General features: G+C 46.3%; 1 protein-coding gene across 4 annotated transcripts; it reads right to left on the reverse strand.

The window, feature by feature from the left end:
* On the reverse strand, positions 1-26,971 carry TCAF2 (TRPM8 channel associated factor 2). 4 transcript variants are annotated; one of them, XM_053897172.1, is made up of 8 exons: positions 26,696-26,971; positions 23,565-24,201; positions 9,254-10,245; positions 8,859-8,956; positions 7,616-7,823; positions 7,072-7,311; positions 5,891-6,228; positions 1-3,553 (listed from the first exon to the last, which is right to left on the reverse strand). In XM_053897172.1, exons 2-8 carry the CDS (start codon positions 24,185-24,187, stop codon positions 3,299-3,301), a joined length of 2,754 nt encoding a protein of 917 aa, XP_053753147.1. In that variant the 5' UTR covers positions 24,188-24,201; positions 26,696-26,971; the 3' UTR covers positions 1-3,298. The 4 variants fall into 4 exon arrangements, with proteins under 4 accessions (XP_053753147.1, XP_019308629.2, XP_019308627.2 ...); XM_019453084.2 differs by having other exon boundaries at positions 7,616-7,829; positions 23,565-24,198; positions 26,696-26,970; XM_019453082.2 differs by having other exon boundaries at positions 7,616-7,829; positions 26,696-26,969.

The following is a 26,971-nucleotide window of genomic DNA, read 5'->3' on the forward strand; positions in this document are numbered from 1 at the left end:
TGGGTTGTAGGGTAGTTCTATTTTTAATTTTTTGAGGAACCTCCATACTGTTTTCCAGAGTGGCTGCACCAGCTTGCATTCCCACCAGCAATGCAAAAGAGATCCTCTTTCTCCGCATCCTCGCCAACATCTGTTGTTGCCTGAGTTGTTAATGTTAGCCATTCTGACAGGTGTCAGGTGGTATCTCATTGTGGTTTTGGTTTGTATTTCCCTGATGATGAGTGATGTTGAGCTTTTTTTTAAAATTTTTAAAAATTTTTTATTTTATTTTTTTTTATTGAGCATGTTTTCATGTGTCTGTTAGCCACCTGGATGTCTTCTTTGGAAAAGTATTCATGTCTTTTACCCATTTCTTCACTGGATTATTTGTTTTTTGGGTGTTGAGTTGGTAAGTTCTTTATAGATTTTGGATACTAACCCTTTATCTGATATGTCATTTGCGAATATCTTCTCCCATTCCGTTGGTTGCCTTTTAGTTTTGCTGATTGTTTCCTTTGCTTTTTATTTTGATGAGGTCCCAGTAGTTCATTTTTGCTTTTGTTTCCCTAGCCCCCGGAGACGTGTTGAGTAGGAAGTTGCTGTGGCTGAGATCAAAGAGGTTGTTGCCTGTTTTCTCCTCGAGGATTTTGATGGCTTCCTGTCTTACATTGAGGTCTTTCATCCATTTTGAGTTTATTTTTGTGTGTGGTGTAAGAAAGTGACCCAGGTTCATTCTTCTGCATGTCGTTGTCCAGTTTTCCCAGCACCACTTGCTGAAGAGACTGTCTTTGTTCCATTGGATATTCTTTTCTGCTTTGTCAAAGATTAGCCATATGTTTGTGGGTCCATTTTTGGGTTCTCTATTCTGTTCCATTGATCTGAGTGTCTGTTCTTGTGACAGTACCATACTGTCTTGATGATTACAGCTTTGTAGTATAGGTTGAAGTCCAGGATTGTGATGCCTCCTGCTTTGGTTTTCTTTTTTAAAACTGCTTTGGCTATTCAGGATCTTTTCTGGTTCCATACGAATTTTAGGATTATTTGTTCTAGCTCTGTGAAGAATGCTGGTGTTACTTTGATAGGGATTGCATTGAATATGTAGATTGCTTTGGATAGTATCAACATTTTAACAATATTTGTTCTTTCTATCCAGGAGCATGGAATGTTTTTCCATTTTTTTGTGTCTTCTTCAATTTCTTTCATAAGCTTTCTGTAGTTTTCAGTGTATAGATTTTCCACCTCTTTGGTTAGATTTATTCCTAGGTATTTTATGGTTTTTGGTGCAGTTGTAAATGGGATAGATTCCTTGATTTCTCTTTCTGTTGCTTCATTGTTGGTGTTCTATGGCAGCCTCTTAAAGCTGGTATTATCCATCCATGCAGTCTTCCTTAACATCATCGATAAGAATACCAGTTCTGGAGTTGAATTTCCTGGGTTCAACTCCTTTCTCTACCTATATGGAAGCTAACTAGTCACATGCTGAGACAACCAGAAAATCAGGTACCAATACTTTTTGGAACTTAAATTTGATATTTAGTAAAAATTCAGTAGTTAACATGAAGTAAGTCAGAAGTTTGTTGAACTTCCATTTTCTAGGTAGATTTTTGTTTAAATTATAAATCTTTCATGGAGGAGTTTTTCACTGCTAGGGGTTTCACTTAAGCCCTGACTTTTCCTCTTATTATCTGGGTGACTTCAGAAGTTACTTAATATTCCTTAGTATCTGTCTCCTCATTTTTGACATGGGAATAATAATAGTACCTACTTCAAAGGTCTGTTGTGTAAATTCCATGAGATAACTCACATTAAATACCCCACACAGTGCCTGCGTGTACTGATCGCTCATTGTGAGCTGGGTGTCATCACTGTTCTTTGAACTCACAAATGTTTATTGAGCACCTTTCATGTGAAAAGCACCTGAGAAAATATAGTAGTGAAATAAAAGGAAATTATCCTAGAATCGGGAGGAGGAGGATGGGATTCAAAAAAGGCATTTCCTAAGTCAGTTCTTCTTTAGAAGAGCTACTCTACTCTGAACGCAGTTCATGGAATGATATTCAAACCACAAAATATGGTTTAAAAGTAAGCTAGAGAAAAATGGCCACACCCCATTAATCCTGGAGATGTAGCTCCATTTAGAACTCCACCTAGCCAAAGAGTTGGGATGGGCTGGAATGCATTATTAGAAAGCTCAGGGTTAATTTGGTCTGCTGCATCCAGTAATCCTGCTCCTGAGTAAAGGCTGTCATGCACAAAGACTTTTCATTCAGTACAGCTGTTGTTATCACCGGACAGCGCCTTGATTCTTTGGTGACCAGAGGAGTCAGTCACCTATTTTGTGCTAAGAACAAACAGGCTGGTGGACCTGGTAGGGGTTACTGCTGTGACTTTAGTTTTGGTTGAAACACAAGTACTAGAAGATGGAACTAACCAAAAAGACCAAGTGGCTTTGTAACATTGAGCTTGAATTTATACCATCTTACTTGAATTTATACCACTCTTTGGGTTAGGTCATACCCACGAGTCCTTCTAGAGGTGGGAGAAAGGATGTAAGACAGGCTAGGATCTCAGTAACTATCATCACCATGTCTGGAAACAACACCTGTACTCATTACATAGTCTTACACAGAGACTGCATGCCTACCTCAAGTGGCCAACTCTGAGGTGGGATTCAGTCTTCAGGTTGTCCACACAAGACTAGATAGACAGGCCAGGCCACCATTGGACCTGGCAAAAGCTGAAGAATGCCCTTGCATGTGTATGCATTTTGCAGTGGATGAACATGTTCACCATTATCAAACAGTGGACTTTTATCCCCAAGTCATGGATGAGAATACAGAAGCACAGAGAGTTGAAGAGATTTCCCACAGAACCAAACAAGTCCAGGGCTCTCTATACCAGCCTGTCTCTCTTGCTATTAGAAAACTTCCCAAAGCATAAGAAATTTAGAGTCATGTTCAAGGCTGGCAGGGGTGAGGGAGTGATGTCAGATTGTTATGGTAACCCATAGTCGTTAGAACTGTTGGTCAGAAGTAGAAGCCATGAGCCTGCAGGACCTCAAGATGCGCAGAAGAAAGGTCCTCTGCTGGAGAAGGAGGGTCGTGAAGCAAGTCGGTTGAACAGGGAAATAGTAACAAGGGCATTTTCCTGAGAAAGTTGGGGTCATTTTGTCTTATGACCTTAGCTGCCTTCCTGAAGACAGCTCAGGGATGGATGTGGGGCTCAGGCTCAAGAAGCTAAGCTGGAAACATGGGTGGTGGCCTTGGCGAGTGATCGTTCCTCCCCACCACCACCACCCCACTGCCTTGCTGCACATCCTTTATACCTGAGGATGCACGTACATCCGCATGGGGTTTTCTTGCCACTCAGGCAGACAGGACAGGCTGGCGGCCACTTCCTTCTGGACAGGCCAGCCCCAGGCCTCAAAGAATGGAGCCAGATTCTTCTGCACCTTTTCCGAGAACTTCTTCACCCACAGATTCATCTTGCCAGCCTTGTCTGTGGGGGTGCCAGAGAGTGTCTGGTACTCAGCAAATAACTGGGTGAATGGCTCCCACCCAAAGGCTTCCTGGAGCTGAGAAGAGAAGGAAGGGGCAGAATCAGGTACCAAGTTGTGAAAGCACCGGCAACATGCATGTTCAGAAGTATATTTCAGTTACAGCGATTTCTTCTCCTTGACCATTCATGAGCCTCCCTCCTGTAGTCTTGGCTAAGACTACAGAGGTATAGAATGTGCAGGGATCCTGGGGTGTCCCAGACCACCCCTCTTTTGTGGAGGAGAATTCTGACCCTGGGGTATAAAAGCCAAAACGGATAACATCCTAAAGTCAGACCTCCCTCTGATCTTATTGCCCTGGCCTCTGACAGTCCTGCTCATCACTATTAATTAATGCATCAACAGACACTTATTACACATACAGCATTTATTAAATACCTATAGCGTGCCAGGCATTGCACTAAACAATGGTGATTAAGAGCCCCTGTCTTCCAGAGGTCACGGGTCAGTGGGAGAGACAGACGTGTAAATAAATGTAAAAAAAAAAAAAAAAAAAAAAGAGGCTTATCAAGGAGATAATGTCAGGAGAGGAGGGCAATAGAACTGAATGTTGACAGGGGACCTGACTTGATGGGTAGATAAGATGTTCAAGCACATTTCAGCCACAGGAAGGAAGGAAACCTGGGAACTGGGGGACGAGAAGCTGAAGCAGCAAGATGTGTTCATAGTGGGAAGGAGTTTGGAGTACCAGAGGGTAACTCGAGGGGCACGGGAGCTGGGCGATGAAGCTGGTAAAAATCTGAAGCTGGCAGGGTCTTGTACACCCTGCTGGGCGGCTTTGACTTTGTATGTAGAGGAGATCACTTTAAGAGTTTTAATCATGGAGTATTAAGATTATTTTGGAAGTAAAGTGGATGAGGGACAGTAGGGGGTTGAGGCAAGGAGGCTGTTGTCACAGAGCAGAGACGAGCAGTGAGCACCTGTACCAGGGCAACAGTGGGAGGAAGGGTGGTGAGCAGGTAGAGGAATCAGAAGGTGCCTGCCCATCCTGAGACTGAGTCCCAGACCCCAAGATGATGGGTCTTTCCATAACTTCTGCAAAATGATCTTCAAGGCTCCATGGTGAGTGGGTAGGCGGGTAGGGTGAAATTATGGCTTTAACTTCCACTTCGGTAGCAAGCTACTATTTAAGGTCTGTCTCCATGTAGACCCTCAGACCGGCCGTGTAAGAATACAGAACTGAGGCAGTGCAAAGTCATCTCATTGAGTGGTGCTGTCTCCATTCACTCTTAGAAAATAAGGGGAAGAGGGGCGCCTGGGTAGCTCAGTCGGTGTCCGACGTTAGCTCAGGTCACGATCTCGTGGTTTGTGAATTCGTGCCTCACATCAGACTCACGGCTGTCAGACTGTCAGTGCAGAGCCCACTTCGGATCCTCTGTCCCCGTCTCTCTGCCCCTCCCCCGCTTGCACTCTCCCCAAAATAAATAAATATATTTTTTAAAGATAAGAGGAAGGGAAGTGATTGAGAGGCAGTGCCAAAGCTTGAGTTGTGTCATTAACTTCTGATTTTAGGTTCCGGGTTCATCATTTAAATGAGTGATATGGGAGAGGCTGCTGAACTTCTTTAATCTGGTATTTGCCTCTGTGAAAAGCAGGCCATACCACTGCCATATAGGGCTGTGGCAGGCAGCATAAGAGATCTGATCTGGGGAACAGACTTGAGAACTCTGAAACATTAATATTCAGAGCAGGTTGGGGAGGGGACAGGGCTTTGTGCTTATTTCACAGGAAGTCTACCCGCTTCAGGACTTTGGTATCCTTGGGAAGTGGGGTTGGTTGGTTATTCCTTTATTCGTTCTAAAGACATTTCAGGTTCAAGTGGTGTGACTGAAGTCAGAGAGCCTTGATAACAGTTATCTCCTAGAAAGCTCTTGTAATGCAGTTGTCCTGGACTCATACCACTGTTATTACAAACGGATGGATGAAGGGATGTAACATTCTCTTAATTCACAGAACTAAGGTTAGGAAAAACAAAGAAAAACAGAACGACACCCATTTCTGGAGCACTCATTAGGCAACCATGGTCAGAACCAGTAAGTGGAAGTGCTTGGCTCCAGTCTCAGGAATGCCTCAGAACTTCTGCTCATGACCAGCAGACCAGTAGGCTGTATTTTGTCCGCCTGCTTTGTTTTTCATAATACTTTTCATTTCCTCTTACTTAACGTCGCAAAGTACAGAAGGCGAGTGGGACAGGTGTCATTATCTCTATCTTAGACATATATAACCTGGGAAGCCCCACCATGTGGTCCGGTCCCCCCCTACCTGTGCCCAGTCTGGAGGCGGCAGTGAAGGGGATCCAGGATGCTACACGGTGGAGGGTTCTGGTGGCTCTCAACTCCCTGACCTTCTCCGTACCTGTAGGTATGTTTCCAGAGCTGTCCACACATTCCAGTCGTGCAGTGGGGCTCCCTTTCTTACGTGGGTTTTAATTCTCTTCTCTCGTTCTGGAGGGCTCAGCGCAGGATGGGCCCGAGCCCTGGGGATGCCCAGGACCGTCTCATGCACATAGACTGACCAGAGGTTGCAGGTGGCCTCAGTGGTGTGTGGGGGGAACTCCCACTTCTGTTGCTGCTGGTTGTGACCCAGCTCATGGATGGGTCCCCACAGACCCCTGCTCCTCATGCCTGCCTCATTGATGAGCTCCTGCACTGACTCCAGGTGGCACATGATGGGGTATCCTGAGTGCATCCAGCCTGGGAACGCAGAAGCAAGAGATGAGGGGCAGGGGGTACCCAAACCCATCTCCCTTCATTCCTCTCTGCCGGGTAACTTTCCCTCACCATCCGGGTTGCCTTCTGCAACACCGGAATCTCCATGTTGATCGGAAAGTAGATGGCTTCCTTTACCCGGTCAGAAACTGAACGGTCCCTGGCCCCCTGCCCAGCCTTTCACGCCAGAGTTATGCCCTCCACCTCACTGTGGCCCTGAAGGATATGAATACACTTTACACAGCCATTCTTGCTACAATTCAGTGCTTCACTTTGTGTGATTTTCCTATCCTGTGAGTCTGTGACACCATGTCCTGTGTCTGGATTGGAGAACAGTGTCATTTCTTCTGCCACGTAAACCACTGTCGTGCAGATTTATACTCATCAGCAGAGGTCATCTTCTCCTTTTTTAAAGAGAAGAAAACCAAGGTCCAAAGGAAATGTCAATATGTCAGAACCAGATCTCCTCATTTTTCTTTCATGTAAACCACTCAATACTGAACATAAACTGCTCCTTTCCATGGCCAACTCACTTCTGTTTGGAGGAATATTTCTATTTTAACCTCTCCTTGAAATAACAAAGAGATGGCTCGTCACTATCTGTGAACCCCCAGGAGCAATTTTTTTTCTGAGATTGTCCTGCCATCCTGTGAAATCTCACCTTGTAGATGTTCACCTTTTCACACGTGAACATCTCTGCATCCCCATCAAGGTCTTTTTTCCTTTACTGGTTAGATTATACCCTTCACATACTGGACATGAAAAAAGGCAAAACACTGAATAAATGGTGTGCGCTGACTAGGAGGAGCACAGCCCTGGAGTACCCACCGGCTGAGATCTGCACGTCGGCAACAATCCTCTCGGGACGGCAGAGAGGGAAAGGCTGGGCTGCCAGCCGGGCTATCGCCTGCATCATCTCGTCCCAGAGGTGGAGTGCAGGCTCGGGGTCCTCCAGGGTACGGAGGTCTGCCGTTGGCACCGTCAGGATGATATTATCGGTGGCCAGCTCTCCCCAGGGAGCCAGGCTCTCCTGGACACAGTTCTTCCACTCCTGCACCGATGTCTTACCTGGGAACAAATATCATGGGCATGTCTCCCCACTTCTCCAGCTTACCTTGAACTCCAGGAGGAGGTCACTGAAATAGTGAACTGGACATGTGGGTCTATGTGCCATGAAGTGAAGGACGGGCCTCTAGACCCTCCCCTTAGTTCTGCCCGGAAGTCTCCACAGCCACAGGGTGTTTCATAGCCCCACCCCACCTCTACTTACATCTTGAACACTTCTTCCCCCTTCTGTGTGCCAGTCCCCGCCCCAGCCCCCCTTAGCAACCGGCCTGCGACTCTGGTAGCATCCCCGGCATTGTCTCCTCACCCAGCTTGTAGTATGGGGCGGGCACGGCCCTCTTGATGGTGACAGGTATGGGGCCCAGTTTGCTGCCCTTCGGCACGATGACATAGAGGAGGCCGCCCCAGAGGCAGGAGACCGACCGCGTGGTCCTGTCCATGCAGCACTGGTGAGTCACCACAGGGGCTCGGGACAGCTTTCTGGCCTCGGTCAGGTTATCAGTGTGGCAGCCAACCTGTATCTGGGGAGGTGAGTCCATCATGTGTAGCAGGAGCTAGGTCTCTGTGGTGAGTGTGGGGGGCCCTGTGTGTGCTGGCTGGATGGCGGGTACCCGACAAACACCAGCTTCCCCCTTCTATGAGCTACCCGTGAAACCTATGAGGTCGTCCTTCAGCAGTCATAGGGAATGAACAGTATGTGGGATCGTTCTTCTGGGGGTTTAAACAGCCCAACGATGGAGTGTCACCAGACAGACCAGGCACAACAGCCCTGAGGCAGATATGGACCAGGGCCCTGCGGTGTCTCTGTACCAGGTGGGACCCGGGCTCTCGTGTCAGGGCCTACGCCGTGTGGTGATTCCAACACCAGGATGAGCCAGACGGGGTCCTGGGCCGCCTTTTGTGCACAGAGGGGGGCAGCCGTCCAGAGGTGGTGAGATGTGGCCCGAGGCGGGAGGGCTAGTTCTCACTTCCCCCCGCCCTTGTCCAGGGCCCCCCCACTCCCCTTTCTGGTCACACGGGTTGAGGTTTGTTTTGTCTGGAGTCCTGGGGTTGCTTCTTTTAGGTGGAACGTAAGCGAGCTCCCGAAAGGCGGACACAGAAGAGCCCCTGACTGTGGCAGGAAGTGACCCTCAGGTTGAGGCAGGACAGTGTTAATCCTGCCTGTAGGGCCTGCTTGTGTGAGTGACCAGATGAAGCACAGCCTCAGGGGTCAAGGTAATGACGTAAAACACAGAAAGGCCGTGTGCTGTTGGCGAAGTGGGTGAGGTTCTGAGGATGTGATGGGGCTCCTGGGGCCCCTCACATCCCTGTGGGGACGTAAAATCACCACACGTGGAAGTGCGAGGGCTTAGGTGTGAGTTCTATGCGTGACAGTACCTCTGGCATCTCAGTTGCTCCTTTAGGCCCCCTGAAATAGATCTGCTTCGTCTATGAAACCTGTGAAATGGGCAGAATGGTCCCTCCTGGCCTCCCGGGAGCGCTGCCGAGACCCGAGGAAAGCCAAGCGGCTCTGGGGTTTGGGGTGTTGGCAGTGGCTACTCTGGTCTTACCTTCAGACCGGCGCAGGCCGCAGCCTCGGACAGCGAGACTTCTGCACTTTGTCCGTGCGGGAGGTAGAGCCCGGTACTCACCCAGCGGTCCTCGTTGCCTGACAAAAGCCACAGGAAGGGCTGAGTTCTTCGCCCAGCTGACTCTGGGGCACCCTGGAGCCTCCCGGCCCCTCCCAGAGGCACAGCCCCTGCCCTGCAGACCTCAGCTCACCCATGCTTCTGGCATGCATGCCCCCCAAACCCTCATTGGAACCCCGACCCCATCTTCCCTGAAGTACGTGATAGGGAATGACGCTGGCCCACTGGAGCTCGGTACCTGCAATGTCCTGTGACACCGAGGAACCCCCCCACCCCCCCGCCCCGGGGCCTCCTGCTCTGGGCATCTCGCTCTGTACCTGGGTTGCTGCCATCGATCTCCACAGCGATGGGCTGATCTGAGGGGGCCGGAAGGGAGCCGCAGGTCCCCGTCCCAAGCTCGCGCACCAGCTGGGAGCAGTCAGTCCCAGAGCGTGCCAGCTCCGTGGCCAGGCAGAGCACCGCGGCCTCACAGGAATCGCCAGCCACTGGGTGCTCCCGGCTCACGGCTGGGAGGCCTGACAGACGCAGCATCTTCCTCAGGAGCCGGTGCAAGGAGGCGTAGGCCGGGACCCCCTCCGCGGGAATCTGTAGGAAGGCCGCACCGTCTGCTCCCAGCTTTGCCAGCCAGCGCTTTTCCAGGTTCCCAGCCCCACGGTTCAGCGTGGCCTGGAACTCGCACAGCGCCGTGCGGATGTGGTAGCTCCGCATCTCGGGGGTGGGGACAGGGAAGCAGCCCGGATCGAGGGTCTGAGCCAGGATGCTGAGGCCAAAGCGGTTGAGGATGACGTTGCCGGGGAAACCGGCCAAAGTGGAGCGGCCCGGGTTCTGGGAGGCCCACCACCAGGCCTGGCCCCCGATCAGCAAGCCCCCACCCTCGGCCACGAACTCCTGTAGCTGCTTGGCCTCCTTGTCACAGTAGGCCTTGCAGCAGTAGACACGCAAGTCGTGCGTCAGATGGGGCTGCAGACCGCACTCCAGGCCGTGCTCCGATAGGAGGGCGCACAGGTTTTTCAGCTCTGTGTTCACCCCACATTTGCCTGTCTGGCCTCTGGCCAGCCAGCGCACAGCATTGAGCAAAAAGGGCCCCATCTTGGGAGCCCAGAGCATGCCCTCGTGGGCGGCGAGGACCACCCGGCCCCGGCCATAGCGGGCGGCTGCCAGGAAGCAGCCGAGCGAGGCGTCTAACCCCAGCGGGAAGGCCAGGGCCCCGTGCACCAGCAGCTGCGAGGGAACTCCCCCCGTCTTGATGTCCAGCTCTGAGATCCCTTCCAGGAGCTGCTGCTGATCCCGCCTGAGATCCTCCCCGCACCTGGAGGGTGACACGGGGACAGAGGGTCAGAAGCACCGAAAACAAGCTCCTAGATAGGGAGTTCTCGGTGTGGGTGCAGAGGGGACAGTTCGTGCCAGCCTCCTGGTTCTGACTGATAACTGCTAGGATTCAAGTATGGAATACCATTTACCTTATCGGATCTGAGGCAGATTTTTTCACCTTTGAACGACTAACTGATGGCATATCGCTGTTTAATTGGCAGTGTTGACTCTTACTTCGTGACACAAAAATGGTGCTTATCTTATAACTGACATTGTCGTGGATTTGATGAAATACTGAGGAGTGACGTAGTGGCCTTATGTGTACATCTTAAAGTCCACCTTCTCCAAATAAACACTGCCAGGAATTCTTCCCATGTTAGTCAACTGGTTGTTGAATATTCTGGCTTGAATTTCATATCTTTTTAAGTAATTAAACATATACATAAGTTAGTAAAAAAATAGTCTATTCCTAGAGAAAGTAGTCCTACTGTATTTCTCAGAGCTAATTTTCTGCCAGAAAAAAAGCTGTAAAAACATCAGATTGCTAGCTCTGAGCTAGAAACACAAGTAAATTGTCTAATACTACAATTAAAGATTCATACACACACACACTGTAAAAATTCTCAAATCTGATGAGAGTATTTGTCACTTTTTATCGAGAAATGGTCTAAACGTAATAAATTTAAAAAAACTTTTGTATGTCAAGATTTTTTTAAACCAATTTGTAGATAGATTTGTGAATGTCAAACAACGGGACATTGGTTAAATAAGTTATGGTTAACTGTAGATGGCATACCATATGATAATTAAAATAACTGTAAGATAATATTGGAAAATGCTTCATGGAAAATATTTAAAAATCAGATTCCAAGATACTGTGCCCTAAATGAGCCAAATTTTTGGAACAAACCACCAAAAATGAAAAAGCAAATAGAAAACATGAAACCAGAGGCAGAATCTAAAGTCTGTTTATCACAACATCTTCAGTGACCATCTTGGCTAGTGGGATTATAGGCAATTTTAATTATCTTTACAAAACTTTATTGTCTCATCATAAAAATCAAGTGTTGTTAAAAAATAGTTTATCCATTTAAGTTGCAAAACATTATGGAAAAAAGTACCTCTTGCACAGCTTCTCCTTAATTTCTCTTAAGCATAAAGGAGGAACAAATAAAAAAATGGCATTAATCATACCATGGCTTGCTATTTATCAGTTAAAAACAACAGGTAAACCCATGCGAATTAACATGGGCAGATGTCCAGAACATTGTGCCGAGCAAAACAATTTGCAAAATAGCAGAACTTGGGGATGCAATTTTTATAAGACAAAAATAAAACAATGTTAATATATGTCAATACATATGTCAAAAAAGTCAGGATAAAACCACAATAAACTTTTGGATCGTGGGATGGAGAGAAAGGGCTGATTTTGAAAGGGATGGTCACAGGGGTTTTTCCTCATTGGTAGTTTTCAAATAGGGAGAATATAGGAATGTAATTTCTCTGGCAATTAAAAATTAAATTTAAAATGCTAAGGTAACTGCTGGAAAAATAGAAATAAAATGTATAATCTACAAATGTGTTCGGGACTTTAAGGAATAGAGAAAACTTAGTCAAAAAAAAAAAAAAAGAATGCAGAAAGAAACAAAGCATAAAAGCAGAAAATAAGGCAAGAGGAAGAGATACACTGAAATTATTATTTTATATAAATGGGTTAAATTTCTATATGAAATGACTGAGCCTCTTAGCTCAGGTTAAAAATATCTAGGTATAAGCTGCTTGTAAAAGACATACTCCAAACTGACACAGAAGGACTGAAAATGAGGAAATCTGTGTATCAACAAAGCTGTATCGGAAAAAACCACAACAAAAAGAAAGCAGAAGTGCCGGTATTAATATGAGATGCAACTAAATTGAAAGAGGAAAGAGTTAAAATACACCAAGTGAATATTTTCCATGGGTAAAAGTTACACTTTACCAAAGATACAATTTTCATCAATTTTTAGGGTCCTAAAAACAAAATGCTGAGAGCAAAAACTTGGCACAAAACAAATTAAAATTTGATGAACTCATAATTGCATTTGGGATGGTAGTGGATCTGTCAGCATCCAGTGGGTCAATTACATTAAAAAAAAGAAAAAAGAGGAGAGAGATGATTTGAGCAGAACAAAAAACACGCTTGATCAGAGAACACTGGTGCAATATCTCCCAGACGCTGAGGATGATGGGGAGAGAGCCTAGGATGCTGCATTCCACCAATTTGAGGCAAGACTATAAGGAAGAAAGTAGACTTTCTTAAACATGATGCATTAAATAACATACCAGTTTTCAGCACACAAGCACATGCACAGATGAGCAAATTAGATTATCTGCGTCAAGCTTTTAAGAGCAGTAGCAACCTCAGTCCAGAGGCGTCCTCTGGGGATAGGGCCTGGCAGTGTGGGATAAAAGACGATCTACTATTCTGTATATATTTCTCTGTGGTCTGTATGTTCTTGACAATAAGCTTGAATTCCTTTTGAAAGAGTTTTGTAAAAAGATGGGATGTTAAGACAAAGGAAAGATGGAAGGAAGAGCAAACATAGTAGATGGGATACCAAGTAATTCTCAGCAGAATGCTTGACAGTGTTATGAGGGCAATATTAATGATCTCAAATATCGATTTACCAATATTCAAATCTTGCATACTATCAATGGTATTGAAGTCTGGAAAATAATGAACGTAGCTATTGCTTAACGAGGCTTAATATATACTAGGTATCCACACACATGGATTCTCTCCTTTAATCATGATAAAACTGAAATACATTACTCTCGCTTCACAAATGAGGCTTAAAAAGTTAAGCAGTTTGCTCCATGGTTCTTAGCTAATAACTGGCAGGGACAGGAAGCAAATCCAGGGTGGTTTGCCTCTAGCCAATGTTGTCCACACAGTGAAAACTCTCCTTCAATTGCTTGAGTCTTTGGATTAAGCCCACAAGTGGGTATATGGCAATCAATGCATATAGTTTGTGCAAAGGAGACTTTAAAAAGATGTGAAGGTGCAACTAATACTGTGTTTATGAAAAATGAAATATGTGCGTCCCTTCGGAGCTGACAGTGAAGGGAAGCGAGAGGTGATAGTGTTCAGGTAATACACTAGGTCACACCTAAGCAGACAAGTGATACGTGCAGTGGCTTTTTTTTTTTTTTTTTTTTTTTTTTTTTTTATGTAGACTTCACACCCAGTGTGGAGCCCAACGCAGGGCTTGAACTTACCCTGAGATCGAGACCTAAGTTGAGGTCAACAGTCAGATGCTCGCTCAACTGAGCCACCCAGGCATCCCATGTAATGGTTTTCTGAATGCAGCTTAAAGAACCTCACAATAATGACAACTATGAAGAGAGGGCTTAGTGGGAAGTGAGCCACTGTCCCCTTAACCATACATTGGCCTTCCCTATCCTATTCCTTATGATGCCTAATTGACTTTTTTCCTGAGGTGTTTGGTTCTGAATTTGTTTTCTTTGCTCTGACATCCTTCTTTTCACTTCATTCTGTTACTTGTTTAACATATATTTTTGGAAAGTTCTAAATAGAACTTTAATAGCCTGAAACATTCTCAGGGAATCTGCTTCTGTTCACTGGGTCGCATTTTTCTCCCACGCCTGATTGATTCTGTCATCTTTCCATACTAAATTTGTCTTTTCTGTATTTCCCTTTCCAATGTATTACGGTGTTTTTATAGAGTTACTGTACAGATTTGTTCCCCCAATTAGCTGCTGCAGATCTCTTGCATGTTCTGAAATAGTTTGGTTCAGTTTTCCTTCATATGCTCCGGGACCCGTTTGCCTATACACACCACCCACATCTATCCACCTTCCTGGATTCTACGGAGGTTGGGATATTGCTGCTTTCCACTTTCTTGTTGTCTGAGGTGTGTAGCATGAATCAAACGGCAAAGTAATCACCTGGGCCTACTGCTGTCCTTGCTGGGGGCTAGTCCCTGCACTTTGGGGGACTTAAGGCTATGCCTACCCCACCCGAGCAGGTGTGGAACACACCTGAGGGGTTCCACCCACCACTGTGCATGGAAGATGGCAGCTCCGGCTTCCCTTTCTGCCTCCACCAAGTCCTGCAGTGGCTCTGGTGCTTTTATATACTCCCCAGTGTGTTCGTTCTAGAATATGAGAAGGCATTAATGATAATTCTTGGATTTGTGGTGGTAGCTTTCTTCTTGCGTCTGGGTTGGGGTGGGGGTCAGGAGATGGTACATACCGTGCCACACATCAGTCACCTGCCAGCCTCGAAGCCTCCCGTTCAGCTGTCTACTTGGCATTGCTCATTCATTTGGTCAGATTTGGTGGAGAGGGCAGTTCTGGGATCTAGCCCCATTGCATACAGTCTTTACCTGGAAACTCTTTGGACCGTGGTGAGGATCAAATGAGAGAACACAACACCTTTAGAAGATGCATAAGCTGCTGGCATGTGTTTACTTTCACGTGAGCAATTCCTAATATATTCTAGACTTTCTAGGTTACACCACGTATAAATGTCACGAGCTATTGTTCTGGGAGTTGTTTTCCCTAGCAAGTGCCTTTGGATCTGACTTTGTTCTTTGTTGTTTTTTTTTTTTTTTTTTTTTTTTTTTTTTGAGAGAAAGCGAGTGTGGGAGGGGCAGAGAGGGGGACAGAGAATCCAAAGTGGGCTCTCTGCTGACAGCAGAGAGCCAATGCAGGGCTCCAACTCATAAACCATGAGATCATGACCTGAGCTGAGATCAAGAGTCAGACCCCTAACAGACTGAGCCACCCAGGCACCCCCTGACTTTGCGTATTAAAGTAACTTCAGTGTCTCTCTCAGTTATATAAGCATGGGTGTGCAGTCAGCGCTTGCCCTTGGGGACAAGACATTGAGAGTATCTTCTGTTTTGGTTTTTGGAGAATGCCCCTCCCCTTGGCAGAGCATTTCCCTTAAGATGCTCCAGGGCCTCCAGCAGGACTTTGAAGTCAGCAAACCTGCTGGGTCAGTCCAGGCGCCTTTGACCAAGATTTGCCAGCAGGAAAGTTCCCTAAAAACCTCTAAGGGGACGCCAGGTAAAGGAGGCAGGAATCTGAGCTGAGGGCCTGGGCTCAACATTATCAGGTCTTCTTAGACTTTAGACGTGACCCTCTCAGCCAGCTTCAACCCAGTTTTTGGCTGAGCTCCCCTGGCAGAACATTCCTTAACATGAACTTATCTGTGGGGTTAACACTAGCATACTAGCCACCCTTTCTCCTTCATGGTTTTGGGTGTGTATTCACCTACGTATCCATTAATTTATATGGTATACAAACATTTGTCGCTCTATACTGTGTTTCACACGGCAGGCGCTGCGAAGAAAGCAGCAGACATGACAAGCAAGAGCAAGGCATTGGTGCAGCTTAACGTTCTGGCTGGCTGGACAGGCGCCAGCCAGTGCACAGGTCGGGGGTGTGCAGGTTGTGATCACTGATGTCGAGGCCATAAATGCAGAAGAGTGACACGGGGAGGTTAGTCTTAGATTCAATAGGGTCATCGGGGAAGACTCCTCTGAGAAGGGGGTTTGAGCTTGAAACTGAATAAGAAGAATAAATTGTCTGGTCCAGAGCTTCCCAGAGTAGGAAGAGAAATTTGAAAACAGGTCTTAAAATGAACTTTGCCATTGAACTACTAGTGTTATTTTTTTTGAATAACTGGATTTGCAAATGTCTTTAAAAAACTTCTTTAAAGTTTATTTATTTTGAGAGAGAGAGGGAGGAAGAGAGAGAGAATCTCAAGCAGGCTCTGCACTGTCATGAGCACACAGCCGGACGCGGGGCTTAGTTTCATGAGCTGTGAGATCATTACCTGAGCTAAAACCAAGAGTCAGATGCTTAACTGACTGAGCCACCCAGGCACCCCCACAAATGTCTTGAAACTTTATAGGACGAGAAACCTAATGTTACACCTTGAGGTCTTTGAATTTGGGGGGATTATTTTAGAAATTTAAAGATGTGTGTGGCTGATGTACAAGCTATACCCCCCCCCTCGAAATACTCAAGTTAGAAAATGTCTACGTACTCAACACAAGGACACAGTTAAACCAACTGTGGCACATATATTGTGACTAAAAATTCTCATTAAGAACATTACTTTTAAAAATAGAAAAATGTTCTTAAGCAAATACAAAATAGCAGTACATAACAACAACTGGCAAAAATGATGCATGATGACAGAAGATGTGTAAAGGTCAAAATTTTGTTGGGGACACAATGAGAAGCTAAAAATATTCAGATATTTCACTGTCATGTTGTTATTTCAGTAAAAGTTTTACAAATAAGGAAAACTGATAACATGGAAAACTTATTTTCATACATTACCTGAACATTCCCAACACTTCTGTTGGTCAAGCAAGTATGGACTTCAGTTAAACACTACTGTAGGCCCAGAGCCCAAAATAGTGTCTACAGTTTCACAGGCTCTCAGCACATTTTATCTGAGTGAAAGAATGGATTGACAGGTTCTAGAAAGAGGGAAGGAAAACTGATATGGTAATGAAATTTGCATCTTTACCCATTTTGTTGCTGCATTAATAGAACAATATAAGACATAAGGTCAAAGAAAGAATCTTAGTGTAATTTGAGGAAAATTTCCTATTGTGTAAGGGTTTATACAAAGGCAGAGGAGTGATATAAAATTTTTTTCAGGTTATAATTATAGACAACTTGGAGATAACAAATGTTTAAAGAAGAAAATAATAATCACCTATCAGCTTATCTCTAGAGATATACTATTAATACTTTTATTTTCTATCTGTACACATCTTAACTAATTTGGCATCATTTAATATAGTTTTATATATTAATTTTGTCTATTGTATCATCAGTATTTTCTTACTCCTTTAAGTAATAAGTCTTTAAGGAGTTAAAGAGTAAGATATACCATAATTACTATTTTTTTAAAGATTTTTATTTTATCTTATTAAAAAAATTTTTTTTTAACATTTATTTATTTTTGAGAGACAGAGACAGAGCATGAGAGGGGGAAGGGCAGAGAGCGAGAGGGAGACACAGAATCTGAAGCAGGCTCCAGGCTCTGAGCCGTCAGCCCAGAGCCCGACTCGGGGCTCGAACTCATGAACTGTGAGATCATGACCTGAGCCGAAGTTGGATGCTTAACCGACTGAACCACCCCGGTGCCCCTATACCATAATTATTTAAGCAATATTCCATCTGTTAGACACTTATAGTTTTCCCCGTGTTTTACTTACTAGTGAAACACCATTAAAATTTTTGCTACTAAACTTTGCCCCATAGACACATTTCTCTTTTCCAATCCTTCCATCTTCCCTTCCCCCATAGGTGCTGATTCGGAGAGTCCCTCCTAGTAAACTTTCTGCTTACTCTCTCGGTCTTTGAGTTGGGTTCCTGGGGAACCCAATTCTGGGATAGTTGGTAATGTTTAGCAAAAATTACATGTGCATTTATCCTTTGACTCAGCAATCCCATTTCCAGCAATATGCAAAATTACAAAGACATATGCACACAGGCATTTACTGCAATATAGATGAAATAGTAAGAATACTGGAAAAAATTTTTAAATACTACAAACTCAAATCTGTCAGTAAAAAAACTATCTGAATAAACTATACTACATCCATACATTTCAGTGTAATAAAATATATAGTGCATATCTATAGGTTATTATGGAGCCATATCCAGAAAACAATATTAAGTGAAAAAGTAAGGTGGAGAAAAATATGTATCGTATACAGTTGCTTTTTTCAAGAAAAAGGACACCAGTGTGTGTGTGTGTGTGTGTGTGTGTGTGTGTGTGTGTGTGTGTTCATACATATACTAACAATGGAGTAAAATGATTTTTTTTTAAAAAAGCGAGAAAAAAAATTATATAAAGGAACAGGGATAGAATATTGGCTTCTTAAGATTTTACTTTAGATCCACATAGCTATGCTAAATTATTATAAAATAAAATTAATTCACAAAAGCGCTTCCAAACAGCAAAAGTAAAATATCCAAATGAATCTACATGTGTATCCATTTATTTATTTATTTATTTTTAATTTTTTTTTTTTAACGTTTTTTTTATTTATTTATTTTTGAGACAGAGAGAGACAGAGCATGAACGGGGGAGGGGCAGAGAGAGAGAGGGAGACACAGAATCCAAAGCAGGCTCCAGGCTCTGAGCCATCAGCCCAGAGCCCAACGCGGGGCTCGAACTCATGGACCGCGAGATCGTGACCTGAGCTGAAGTCGGACGCTTAACCGACTGAGCCACCCAGGCGCCCCTACATGTGTATCCATTTAGTGGTGTAACCACAAAGAGAAGAACTAGTCTAAGTGACTTTAAAAGATGGTAATTTGACTTTATATACCTCATAAAATATATCATAAGGATGAAAGGAACTGAAAATAATCTTTAACTGTGCTGGTAGTACTGTTATTTGGCAACTGTTATGTGTGTCTTGTGGGATAAAACAAATGAGTTATTAGGGTGCTTTCTTTCAGAACTAGGATTATTTAGCATGGGACAAAAAGGAGGCAGATGTAATAAGATCACTGAAAGGAAATAAAACCCTATAGCTCTGAAGTTGAATTTGAAGCATGAGAATGAGCTCTTGATGTATTTATCATTTCAAAATCCTTATTTCTTAGCTCTGCCCACTCAAAAGGCCTGGAAACAATGATCAACCCAAGAGCAGTGAGCACACCACTGTGTCTCTGGCTCCTAAACACCATTTCCCACTCAAAGGAATAAGGGCTCCTTGTAGAAATGGCTGACGTTGGGTCTGGGGCAGGAAATGTGTAACATGAGGCTGAAACAAGGAAGTCCATTAAGGCTGGGTCAAAAAGTTTTAGTTTGACTTGAATAGGTTCATGATGGAACATGTTTATTATGTGAGTGTTCTAATCCATGAGTTCATAAGGACAATTTAAAAAAAAATAAGACACAGTGGAGACCTTTGGAAGATTCTAGGGAGTCCAACTCAGTGCTTTGGAAAATCCAGCATTTATCCTGCCTTCCCTAAGCAGACTATGCCAGGGTATGCAAATAGTAGATGAAGGGAATTATGTTTTTATAGAAGTATTCTAAATACTGGATAAAAGGAATGCTAGAATTTTAAATATACCATCTTAAGTTTATTTTTATTTATTTTGAGAGAGAGAGAGACACAGCAGGTGAGAGAGGGGCAGAGAGAGATAAATAAAATAAATAAAAGAGAATTTCAGGCAGGCTCAGCTGTATCCGTGCAGAGCCCGAAGTGGGGCTTGAACTCACGAATGGTGAGATCATGACCTGAGCCAAAATCAAGAGTCAGACACTTAACTGGCTGAGCCACCCAGGCACCCCTAAATCTACCATTTTATAGCCACTGATGAATTAATGGATCTAGGACTAGGCAATGATTATTAATGACTTTTAATATCACAGTGAGAGAAACAGACATTATGTTCCATTCTGTGGACATACACACATTACCACGTTTAAAGTGGTCAGGCCAAAAATTCAAACATGAGGCTCATCAAGCTTCTAAATTGGGGGGTGGGAAACTTTTCCAGCAGGGTAGATAATAGACATTAGGCTTGTGGGCCACATGGTCTCTGTTGATCCTACTCAACTCTGCCATTGTAGCTCGAAAGCAGCCACAGACCACATGTACACAGAGGGGCATACTGTGTTGCACTGAAGCTTTATTTACAGAAACAGGGAGGGCATGGTTTGCTAATCCCTGCCATAGAATCTACATCTAACTTCCAGTGTACAGGAAATACAGGGAACAAAGGAATATATTACATGACACCGTAAGAATGCAATCTAAAAATTCAGACTGAAGTGAACTGTTCAGGCAGGACAAAGTGCCTAGTTTCTTCAACAACAACAACAACAACAACAACAACAACAACAACAACAAAACAGAACAAAAAAAAAGCAAGAGATAAAAAGAATTGGGAAGGAAACTCATATCTTACAGGAGACGTAAAAGTCGTATCAGTCAAAATATTTGGGTTTTAATAAATACCAGTTCCAATAAACTTTGAAAAAAAAAGATAATCATGGAAATAAATGATGCCATTAAGGAATGACAGTGGTGCCTTGTGGTTGTTTTTGAAAGAGTTTATATGTTTAGACATACATATTGAAACATGATGGGAGCACCTGGGTGGCTCAGTTGGTTGAGTGGCTGGCTTTGGCTCCGATCATTATCTCATGGTTTGTGAGTTCAAGCCTCACATCAGGCTCACTGCTGTCAGAGCGGAGCCTGCTTCAGGTCCTCTGTTCCCCTCTCTATTACCCTCCCCGGCCTGTGCTCTGTCTCTTAAAAAAAAAAAAAAAGAAAAAGAAATATGATATGTCTGCAATTTACTTCCAAGTAATGGTAGGGCTGTGGGTAAAACTGACTATGAGTTGGCTCTTCTGAAGGTCAGGTCATGGCTGCATGGGGCTCATGGGACTGGTCTTTTGCATGTGTGAAGTTTTCCATAATTAAAAGTTGAAACAAACACAAAACATAACTCAGGTTCAGCAACAGAGATGAAAAAAATGTACGTGTAGATGAAGAAAAATCGCTTTAGTTTGCCGGACAAGAGCCTCTGGAACAATTAAGTAGAATCGGGCTCATGGGATTTCTTGTTTGTCCCATAGAATTAGAATCAAAGACAAGCTGGAGTGGATCAGATCCACTCTAAGGTTTCTGAGTGACCCGTCCCCTCCCATCCCCTCCCGCCCCTCTCGGAGGGAAGGAGGTCCCAGGGCACCAGGGCTTGGGGCTGACGGCCCAGGGTGCTGCTAGCTGCTCACCCAACAAGCGTATGCTCTTCCTGGCATCAGCAACTTGATTTCTTCAGAGTTGCTAGTGCGCCTTTAAAAATACTCAGCAGGGGCGCCTGGGTGGCTCAGTCGGTTAAGCGGCCGACTTCGGCTCAGGTCATGATTTCGCGGTCCGTGAGTTCGAGCTCCGAGTCGGGCTCTGTGCTGACAGCTCAGAGCCTGAAGCCTGTTTCAGATTCTGTGTCTCCCACTCTCTGACCCTCCCCCGTTCATGCTCTGTCTCTCTCTGTCTCAAAAATAAATAAACCTTAAAAAGAAAAATTTTTAAAACACTCAGCCCCTCAGAGCCTCTGGCAGCAGAGCTGGCCAGGTGAACAGCAAGTCTAATGGTCGGGGCTTCCAAAAATATTTTATTTTCTGAACTAAAAGGGATCTACTCAGCAGGTGTGGATATCCTAGCTTATCCTAGGTATGCTTACAGTGCCTGAAGTAGTAGGGGCAGCCTTGTGACCATAAAGAATAAGGTGATACGCCATGACGGGAGGGGTGGAGGTGACGGTGCAGAGACAGAGAGAGAATGAATGAACCTGGCACATCACGGAGTGTCTGCCACAGGCTTATCTACCTGAACTTTGTGCTCCACAAGAAAACTTAATCCTGCATGGTTAATCCACTGCGGTAAGGCTTCTGTGACATGTCACCGAACACAGTCACTGGTTTCACCGTTACCCCAACCCCCAAGTATCCAAAATTAAACTTCCTGGTCTCCTCTGAACTCCCTTCTCAGTCTTCCTCCACTTCATAAATAGCAACTTTGGTCTTTAAGGCATTCAGATCCAAACTCCTGTCGCTTTTTCCCTTCTCGCTCCATTTTCATCCATCAGCCATGCCTGTTGGGTCTCCAGTCTCACCTCCAGCTCCACTGCCGTCACCCTGGTGTGAGCCACGGTACCTCTTAGGTAGCCTGTTTCAGGAGCCTCCTGACTGGTGTCCTGCTTCAGTCCTGCCTCCTACAGCCTATTCTCCATCAATCAGAAGGCCCCTTTTGAAATGCAGGTACTTCCTGTCAGTCCTCTGACCCAAATCCTCTCACTTCCAGTAAGACCCAGAGCGCTGCCAAGGACTACCTCACGTCCTTTTACACCAGCCCTCATTCACCCAGCTCCGGTCACACCAGCTTCCTCAGTGTTCCTGCAACAAAGCAGGCGGGCTTCTGCTTCGGGCTTTCACCTTTGCTCCCCCCTCCGCCTGAGTTCTCTTTTCTTTTTAAAAGTGTATTTATTTTGAGAGAGAGAGAGAGAGAGAGAAAGGGAGCACATGCAGGTTGGGGAGGGGCAGAGAGAGAAGGAGAGAGGGAATCCCAAGCAGGCTCCACGCTATCAGCACAGCCCGATGTGGGCCTTGATCCCACAAACCATGAGATCTTAACCTGAGCCAAAATCAAGAGTAGGACGCTCAACTGACTGAGCCACCCAGGCGCCCCCTCAGTTCTCTTTTCACGGATGTCCATATGGCTCATTTCTGAAATTCTTTCAGATCTCTTAGCTGTCACCTGACCAGACCAGAGAAGCCTTCCAAGGTGGCCGTTTTCTTGTTTGCACTCCTCTCCACTCCCCACGCTCCTCTGTCATGCTCTCCATTTTAGGGAATTGTGTTTCCCTGGCTTCCTTGCCCTTGGGCTTCTGGTGGGTACACCCACGGGAGGCAGAGGCAGAAAGAAGACTGAAGGCAGGCAGGCAACAAGAAGGAGACGAGGTCTGTGTCTCTCTCTTCAGGCTGTGTCTCTGGCACTCACGGTGTCTACTCTGAGATGCCAGGTCCCACAGACACCCCTCCATCTGGGGTCCCAGCTCCTGCTACACAGGCTCCTACCAGATGACTCAGAACCTGGGCTCCAGTGACAAGGCCACCTCCCTCTGTTGGTCATGCTGTCACTAAGCCCTCCATTACTGTGCTGTCTCTTGTGTGGCTTTCCAGTTCCTCCCTCACCTGCATAGTCAAGTTCTTATATTAAGTCCTTCTGTTTCAAACACCAACTAGTCCTGACGGGGCCTGACCGATAAGCCTTCCCTGATGACCCTCAGTGCCCTCGACTCCCCTCCCTGTCACTGTCCACTTATCCTGCATTACTTTCCCTGTGGCTCTTATCAACACATGCTAGAGTTTATATTTATTTGTTTTCTTAATTGCCTAGCTCTTCACCGGCATATAAATGAGCAGGTAGTAGGACTTGGTGTGCTGTGTGGGGCTGGCAGTGGGCTGAGCTCACACAAATAAACCAGTGTTCTTTGATCTGTTTAAGAGATCTTGATAAGCACTCTCCCCATCCTGGACACTAGACACAGGAGACGGAGAGATGAATAAAGCAAACACTTCTATCTGGACATAGGACAGGGTGATGGTGAGAACCCAGCCTCCCTCCCTGTGTTTGCCTTGTGGTGCTTCCAAAACAGAGTGGAGAATCACGTGTGTGAAAATGGAAGCTCATCCAAGAGGGAGATCAAATGTATTGTTACCATGTGTCCGACTCCCCGTAGGGAAACACCACTCACCTGACATGGAGTGGGATCTTGGGTACCTTCTTAGAGACCTTGAACCGTCCTCTGTCCCCATAGATGTCGGTGAAGTACACTCCAGCCACACTTGTCACCTGGTTCCCGGGGAACCTGGACAGCACATTGTCACGACCATGCTGACTGGCCCAATACCAGGCTTGGCCCCCGATGAGCAGGCCACCTCCACGTTTCACAAACTGGATCAGCTCTGCAGTCATCTTATCATGGTAGGCACTGATGCAGTAAACCCCCAAGGGGGCCCCCAGTTCCGGCTGAATCTGTGCCTGAACCCCACAGCCCTGCAGGATACTTACTAGTGATCCCAGGGATGGGTGCACTCCAGTGGGAGCCCCAGGTGAGGGACAGAGCCAACCCACTGCATTAAGAAGAAATGGAACCAAGCCAGCGTCCAGCAGGTAGCCTTCATGGGACACCACCACCAGGCGGCCTCGGCCGTAGAAGGAGGCAGCAATGAGGACCTGGCCCTTGTCATTCACCATCACCGGGAAGGCGGCCTCTCCAATAAGAAGAAGTTCACTAGGGATGGGGTCTTTGGGGACATTCCAGCTTGTCACTCCATCCATGAGGGCCTCGAAAGCACTGGCAGGAGTTGTCGCCATGGTTCAACCAGCTGCTGCAGAGGAGATGAAAGGCTGCGCTTGGTCAGAACTGATGAAGCATCAAGTGAAAACACAACTAAACACATTCAAACTAAACCATTCACTGGGTTCCCCACTGTGTGCCAACCACTAGGGGGCCCAGCAAGGCACACGGGGACAAGGCCTTCATTTTCATGAATCTGATATTTCAGCAGGGGAAGGACAATAAATAAATCGGTAGACAAACATAAACACAGCAATTCCTAACCATTAGGATGAAAATAAGGAAGTGATGTGATATCAAGAGTAACTGGAGAGTCCGTTGAGATTGTGTGACAGGAAAGGCCTAGATGAGGAAGTGACCTTCAAGGTGTAACCTGACGTTTCAGCTGAGACGTGGCATGTGTGGGAGCCCAAAGTAGCCCTGGGCAGGGCAGAACACGACCTGAGTGGCTGAGGGGGGCGGGGCTGGGTCCTGCACAGCCTGGTACAAGGTGACAGCCATGTGCGTGAGCTGACTTAGTATTGTGCTGCATCTCTATGGACAAAACGGTCAAGTGACCTTTCAGAAAACTGCATTTTGGGGGACAGTTTTGACTAAATGAATTGAAATGTCTCCCAACTTATCATGGCTGCCCTAACTAGGAGTTCCCTACCTCTGTGTGGGTAGCTTTCTTTTTCCAGGGGTCTTTTAAAATTCATTGTGCCTGGAGAGCCTGGGTGGCTCAGTCTGTGAAGCATCAGACTTAGGCTCAGGTCATGATCTCGCGGTTCAAGGGTTCAAGCCCTCTTTTGGGCTCTGTGCTGACAACTTGGAGCCTGGAGCCTGCTTCAGTTTCTGTGTCTCCCTTTCTCTCGCCCCTCCCCTGCCTATGCATTCTCTCTCTCTCAAATATAAATAACATTTTTAAAAAGTCAGTGTGCCTAAAATTCAGCTATTTTTTCCCTTAAAGCAGCTTCTCTTGGATAAATTACTTAAGCCTCAGTTTCCCCACTTATAATAAAGAATAATACATCCCTTGGAGGATCGTTTTTGGAGATTAAGAGAATGCATATGAAAACACCTTGTTCTGGGTACACAGTGAGTGCTGAGAAAACGTGAGGGTCTGTCCCTATGCTGACCTTTCTAACTTCCCCAAATGACAAGGGCCATGTTCTGGGTGCCTGTCTGCTCCCCTCGGCCTACCCCTGACTTCAGCAACTGCCATGGAGGAACTTCCTGGGCACTCGAACGCCTCCTCACTTCCGCAGGTACACAGGGGCAGCCCTGCAGTGGCCCTGAGCGGGGAAGTGGAGGGCATGTGGACTCCGTGCCACAGCGGCTGTCCTACGTGTGTCCACGGGTCCCTCAGCAAGCACCTGAGGGGCTCAGCTCCAGCTGCCCCAGTGGTGAGCAGCTCAGCCCGTCGCTGCCTTTCCCTCCTTCCTGGTCTCCCCCTCCCCACTTCCTCACCTGCATTTGGGGCTCACTTCCCAAATAGGCTACCCGACTCCAGTCCTTGTAGCAGGCCTCGCTTTGGGGAAGAATCGAAACTAAGACACCAAAGTTTTCCTCTACCTTTGCCTCCTTCCTTCCTCTCTCCTGTTTCCATAGACAGTCGGCTACCTCACTTTGTTCTTCTTGCACCGGGTCTCTCCAACATGAGTGAGTGCCTTCCGCTTGTATTCACATCCAGACTAAACCCATCTGGCTTTAGTCCCAGGATGGATTCTCATCTACCGTCTTCTCAAGCCATCCTACCCACTTCACTTCGTAATAAAAACCCTCTGATTTCATCCACTCTCCATAAGGTAGAAGCTGAGTGCCTTGCCCTGGATTCTAAGACCTCCATGGTCTGGGCTGTTCCAGACTTTTTTCCCCTGCTACATACATTCTCTGCAAACCTCTAGCAGGCTTAGCATCCCTGAACATGTCCAGTATTTCCTACAGAAGTCCAGCTCCTGATCACCCTCTAACTTCCCGGCCCATCTAACCACCTCTTTCTCAGTAATGCTCCCAGGAAAGTGAATTCACAAAAGAGAACCGGTACCCACATCGAGCATCGTGGGCCATGAGGGCGAGTGATCTCAGCTTTCTGGTTTAGGACTCGGGAAAAAGCAGCGAAAGAAGTCAGGCAGCCTGAGATCAAGATCATGTTAACTACCTTGGAAAGGGAAGTCTTTCAGTACCCTGGGCCTAACAGGAAAAACAGACAAAAAACCCAAGAGATGAGTAATAGTTCCTACGAACCCTGACCTCAACTCTCAAGAAGTAGGTGCGCGTGTGTGCGCAGACATGCGCACGTACATGCATACATCTTGGTAAGATTTTTGATTCACAGGTTCAAAGAGGCGAGAGAAAAGTGTTTTCAGAAAAATAGCAAACAGCACCAGACTGGGTACACGAAAGGAAACCCGGGACCCAGGCAGAGAGAAACACCTGAATGAAGGAACATTCCTGGGCATGCTTCCGGCACCAAGCGGCGCCCCAGCGAGCCCAGGTTCTTGGCCCCCGCCCCACCCGCAACGCTCTCGGATTGTTAAACTCACTATCGGTAGCCGGGTCCGTGGCGCTAGATCCGAGCGCGGGGAACTTCTGCGGTGGCACAGCAAGCGGTCTGGGGTGGGGCCTGATGGAGGAGGCAGGCGGGGTGGGGCGCGGTTGGGGCGGTCCGCGGCGCGGTGGGCGGTCTCGGGGCCGCGTGGAGAGGGCGCGGAGTGGGACCCAGAGGCGGCGAGGATGCGGCGAGGTGCTGGGGGGACGGCCCGGGGGCAGGGCGCGGCGGTCGGTCTGGGCGCCTTGTGGAGGGGGCGCGGCTGGCGACC

The sequence above is a fragment of the Panthera pardus genome, unplaced genomic scaffold (assembly GCF_024362965.1).
Source record: "Panthera pardus isolate Hobbes unplaced genomic scaffold, ASM2436296v1 HiC_scaffold_8, whole genome shotgun sequence".
Classification (NCBI taxonomy): domain Eukaryota; kingdom Metazoa; phylum Chordata; class Mammalia; order Carnivora; family Felidae; genus Panthera; species Panthera pardus.